The 5694-nt window shown below is 45.0% G+C and overlaps 1 protein-coding gene across 2 annotated transcripts; it reads left to right on the forward strand.

Annotated features, from left to right (window-relative positions):
* The first annotated feature begins 2114 nt into the window (after positions 1–2114).
* LOC310867886 (transcriptional regulator Myc-like) lies at positions 2115–5125 on the forward strand. Of its 2 annotated transcripts, none has more exons than XM_083778051.1 (3): positions 2115–2388; positions 2861–3578; positions 4035–5125. In XM_083778051.1, exons 2-3 carry the CDS (start codon positions 2888–2890, stop codon positions 4712–4714), a joined length of 1371 nt encoding a protein of 456 aa, XP_083634177.1. In that variant the 5' UTR covers positions 2115–2388; positions 2861–2887; the 3' UTR covers positions 4715–5125. The 2 variants fall into 2 exon arrangements, with proteins under 2 accessions (XP_083634177.1, XP_083634178.1); XM_083778052.1 differs by having other exon boundaries at positions 4038–5125.
* Positions 5126–5694: the final 569 nt, after the last annotated feature.

A 5694-nucleotide genomic window follows, 5' to 3' on the forward strand; every position in this document is an offset into this window, starting at 1 on the left:
GGTAGGCTGCTGTATATATTTCTCATACTATTATTGATCAGTGTTGGAGCCATATTGCCTTCCTATTTCATTTCGTTTTGTTTATTTAAATGAATGTTGTGAAAATTGCTAATTAATGACGTCATGTCACTCATCTGTCAGTCAGAGGGTGGGTGGTTACCGTGGTAAGCCATTATTACCTGTCAGTTGGGTGATGGCACTCAGGTGTGCAATAGGTGAAGCCAAACAGTTTTCTACCTTGACACTGTGCTGTTGTTGCTGGTGGCGTTCATGTCCTGTTTATATCAAGTGAGTTTATCTATGGCTTTATGTGAATAAATGGATTGACATATCGAAAAATGACACAACTCTCTGGACATTGAATCTTTATGTGCACGCGTCAAACTTAAGCCAATACTATTGCCCCTCGCTGTAGGACCTATTGGTGAGGCTCTACAATCATCTTAAATAACATATTTAATAACTAATCAAGCAGTATTTCTGTTTTCAATTTACCCCTATACTGAAGTTCTCTCAGAGAGACCCCTGCTGTACTGAACAAACACTAGCCTATAACAATGATTATAGGCCTATACGGTCTGATTTGTAGAAATTGTATAGGCTATTATTTTTAACACCCCATTTAATGTTTTATACATTCGAAAGATTATAAATTATTTATTGGCATCATTATTTCTTGGTGATGTAGTTTCTTAGTGTTGGCTGGCTGGGGCACAACGTCGTCATCATACATAATGAATTCGTTCAACTCTATGGTTCTGAACTGTAGACCAATTTACTGTGGCTACTTTCTGTGGCGCTATACCAATATACAGCAGAGGGCGCTCTAAGTCCATGAAATTATCACTCCGAGAGAAGCGAATTTCCACCTAAACGCAATAGTGCTCTGCTTCTCCATCTGATTTGATTTCTGTATAACTGATTGTTATTGAGAGAGGGAGTGAGCGAGGCAGGCTTCATGTGCAGTATAACTGCCTGATTATACCAAGCAATGCATTTGTCTGCAGGGCAGGCAGACAAATTCTTACAAATCATCCTAGTTTTATGTTATGCCCCACCCAAAAAGGATTCACCTGGACGTCAGTCATAACGAAAAACCATTATTGACATTAATATTTCTAACTAAACAATGCTGATTGAAATGTGGCTAAAGTTTGTTACTGGAGGTTAACCAAACCATAATAAAACTCAAATATTATTGATTGATTGAGCGAGCAGTTGAAGATTGATGGATGATTGAATATTTGTTATTAACAGTTTGCAAAAAATACAAATAAAATACAGATGTAGGCCTACAGTTATCCAATAATGCTAAAAGCATAACACAAAAAGCCCTGAGGGCTTGTTTCTGCATTGTCCTGTGTAGCTATTTTGCCTATTTCTAAATGGGGTCTCTAAAACCCCAACAGGTAGAGACTATAGACTAATGACTATCTAACTTTTATTAAAATGCATCTCAAAGCCTGTTTTGAGCCACTATCATTGGCCACCAAATGTGTGGAAGGGAATGTGTGCAAAATGTTGATTTAATTGCATCATGTCTGTCAACACTCAACAGTCAACACTGATCTTATATGCCTACTTATATCAATCAAAACGCAACCCCGTTTTAATTAGGAGTTGGAGACAGACAGACAACGTACGTCCCTTTCCTTTCAATGGAAGTTTGGTAAACCATAAAACATTACACATTTGACAAGAGTTTGCGTACTTTGGGTGTTAATGAATTTGTGTCTTTAGGTCTAAATAATATCTAGTGTTTCAGTAGTAGTAGACCACTCTAACTGCTGTAGTGCTGTGTGTGTGCTTCAATGGATGAATCCCCCTCCCCAGTGCGCCACTATAACCCCTCCCACTTTTAGTCTCCTTCCGCAGTAAATAGTCCCAGTTCACAGACTACCTGACAAAACCAATCATCACCCCGGGCCCGTGCGTATAATCAACCGCGGCCGTGCGTAATCTCGAGGAATAAGATGTTCAAGAAGACATTTGATATATTTCGTTTAAGGTTAAAAAAGCCCCACCGGCGTTTAGCGGGAAAACCAGGCGGACGGATACCACCGGGAGGGGGAGCACTAAAAACAACCTTTTTATGGACCGCCGCGGAATCCTCAGCTGTGATTCTCATGCAGCTGATGACGGTCCTACACTTCAGCCCGTAGCAGCTCCATCAGCGCAACTTCATGCACGCTCATCAGTACACTTCTCCACCTGAATCAATAACAACAAGATCATCAGCTCACCACTCGCTCACGCCGAGCCTGGAATTAATGTTTTTGTTTTACAATCGTGTGTGGAATATACTTTTTTGGGGGGGCACTGTGTGCTTTGGATCGCTTTTTACACCCGGCTTTTCGATAGACTGCTGTCAACGTTTTCACATCTAAGGTAAGAGAGAGGGGGGTGTTACTGTTTCTGCAGCCAGCCAGCCAGCCTGTAGTGTACATGCCGTTCTCACGCCGACAACGTGCAAAAAGGAATAACATTGTGCACTTTATGAAAGACTTACATGCACATTTAATTAAACCCTCCGAGGTGGCATGTATTTTTTTCCAAAGTCAACTTTGTGTTTAAACGCAGCAGCAGCACCTGCTGCAACACTGCTGCTCGCCCATGCACGCATGCATGCATGCGATGCGTGTTTCTGCGTAGTGCATACTAGCTGAGTGTTTTGGACTGACGTGTGCATTGCACGTCGCTGCTCTGTGATCAGGGCTGTCAGTGCCAGCTGCTGCTTACTACTACTACTGCTACTACTACTACTACTACTACTACCGATGCATGAAACCTGCACAAAACCTGCACAAGTTTACGGAATTATCCACTAATATCTTGCATTCTTTTTCCTCTTCTTCTTAAGTCGGCTCTGCGGAAAAAAGGAACAGCCATGACGTTAAATTCCAATGTGACGAGTAAAAACTACGATTACGACTACGACTCCCTGCAGCCGTACTTCTACTACGACGACAACGAGGAGGAGGACTTCTACCAGCAGCAGCTCCAGCCTCCGGCGCCGAGCGAGGACATCTGGAAGAAGTTCGAGCTGCTGCCCACGCCGCCGCTCTCTCCCAGCCGGCGGCCGTCGCTGTCCAGCCTGTTCCCCTCCACCGCCGACCAGCTGGAGATGGTCACGGAGTTCCTCGGCGACGACGCCGTGAACCAGAGCATCATCTGCGACGCCGCCGACTACTCGCAGACCTTCCTGAAGTCCATCATCATCCAGGACTGCATGTGGAGCGGGTTTTCCGCCGCGGACAAGCTGGAGAAAGTGGTGTCGGAGAGGCTCGCCTCGCTCCACGCCGCCAGGAAGGAGTCTGCCGTTGTCGGCGACAGTAGCGCGGTGTGTGGCGGAGGAGGCGGAGGTGGCGGTGCCACGGGGAGGCTGAACTCCAACTACCTGCAGGATCTCAACACGTCCGCGGCGGAATGCATCGACCCCTCGGTGGTCTTCCCCTACCCGATAGCCGACACACCCAGCAACAGCAAGCCAAGCAGCAGCACAGTCACGCCACCTAAGGATTTGGCGCTGGATACCCCACCGAACAGCGGGTGCAGCAGCAGCAGTTGTAGTGACTCAGGTATGTAATGCTGAATAAGCATTAAATCACCCCACCCCACCCCACCCACCCACCCATGTCTTTTATTTACGTCTGAGTCTGACTGCTGCATCATGCTTTTTTTTTTTTTGCATTTGCATTTGCAGTATTTATTGATATGGCACTGTTAGATGGCAATTTGATGTTCACTCTATGGTATGAATGCAACTTGTACAGATGTATTGTATATAGATTGTTTTTTATTTATTTATGATTGAAGGTGTCCTTTTGACTTTCCAAGGAAACGAGTTGCATAAATAACCCCTAGCTATATGCTAGACTAGTGTGATTATGTGAGGGGCTGCAAGGTTATGTGATTATCAGATGATGTGGAAAGTGGTTGTCACAGAGCAGTATGGAATGTAAACCATGCCACTCTGTTCAGTACTTTATGTGGATGCTTACTATTTTGTGTTGTGGATCAATGTTTTTTCTTAGAAGATGATGATGGAGATGACGATGACGACGACGACGACGATGAGGAGGAGGAGGAGGAGGATGAGGAAGAGATCGATGTGGTCACGGTGGAGAAGAGACAGTCGCTGAAGCGCTGCGATTCTTCCCACAGCCCGTCGGAACGGTCAGACAGCAGCAGACATCCCAGCCCGCTCGTACTGAAGAGATGCCATGTCTCCACCCACCAGCATAATTACGCCGCGCCCCCTTCCACGAGGCAGGAGCAGCCGGCTGTCAAGAGGCTGAAGCTGGAGACTAGCGGCAGTAACGGCATCACTGGTGGCAGCGGTGGCCACCACAGCCACAGCAGGGTGCTCAAGCAGATCAGCAGCAACCGCAAGACGTGCTCAAGTCCGCGGGCGGTGGCGGCGGCAACGTCCGACACGGAGGACTACGACAAGAGAAGGACTCACAACGTGCTGGAGCGCCAGCGGAGGAACGAGCTCAAGCTGAGCTTCTTCGCTCTGCGGGACGAGATCCCCGAGGTGGCCAACAACGAGAAGGCGGCCAAGGTGGTCATCCTGAAGAAGGCCACGGAGTGCATCTACGGCATGCAGGACGATGAGCACAGGCTCGTCTCCGTCAAAGAACAGTTGAGGAGAAGGAGTGAACTGTTAAAACAGCGGCTGGCGCTGCTGCAGCAGCAGAACTCTTGCCCTTGAGCTGTTTCTGGAGAGTCAATAATACAGACTTCTTTATCTTGGCCTTCATTGTTTTTTATGCAAGTTCCGAGTGTGTATAGTTAAGCTATTGCATGCAAATGCAAATAAGAGAAAAGGATTCCTGGAATCTCGTTTGATTTCAATGTTGGGACTGCCTCAATTGAAGTTATTATGGGTGGATTAAATATTTAAAAGTTTATTTTTATCAATAAAATATTAAAAATGGGCCTTACCCACAGTTCAGTGCCCGGCGTAAAATATACATTTTTATGTTTTTGTATATAATATTTCCTAAGAATTGTATTTTTGGATCTAAATTCGTCTGGAAGTTCAGACCCAGTTGTTTTTTGTGTATTGTTTTACATTATGTTCGATGTTCTTTTGAAATATAAAAAGAAATTTCTTGTTGAATGTGTCTCTTGTTCTTATGCATGCACAACATTTCACATATGAGCACAGTTCCTTCCTCTTTGCGTCATAACCCAAAGACATACAGTACATACAGTAGGTAGGTATGCTTTTGCTGGAGGTTATTTTAATGTGTCAAACGAGAATAAATAATCTACACAGTGCAGTACATAGTGCCATGGAAGGTGCTTGAGGGGAGGATTGTGCATCAAGTTTACATATAGTAATTCAAGAATAGCAAGTTTTAATATGCCTTTATGTTAACCATGGCTTGGGAGTAAAAACCTGCAGAGCGAACCATGAATGAAAATGAGTGAGTGTGAACTGTTGCTGGTGCATGGGCAGAAAAAAATAAGTCGAGGGCAGCTGATGGCAGATGATGTAGGTTAACAGCCTTCGATCAAGACCATCATTGATGTATTATACACGAGAGCTGAAGCAAACTAATAGTCTTTAGTCTTAATGCAAGATTCTGAGGGCTGTAGCCTACACATTTCACTGATCATGCAATTAACCTTTTACACACAAACCAAACTACCCCTCCCCCCCCCAAAAAAAGCACAATACAACAA

Source organism: Protomyctophum parallelum, assembly GCF_964188405.1.
Source record: "Protomyctophum parallelum genome assembly, chromosome: 12".
Classification (NCBI taxonomy): Eukaryota; Metazoa; Chordata; class Actinopteri; order Myctophiformes; family Myctophidae; genus Protomyctophum; species Protomyctophum parallelum.

Excerpts from the sequence above, each read along its gene's own strand:
- LOC310867886 (XM_083778051.1), top strand. The coding sequence starts at position 2,888 with ATGACGTTAAATTCCAATGTGACGAGTAAAAACTACGATTACGACTAC. Across the intron at positions 3,579-4,034 it reads CAGCAGTTGTAGTGACTCAG|AAGATGATGATGGAGATGAC; the intron begins GTATGTAATGCT and ends GTTTTTTCTTAG.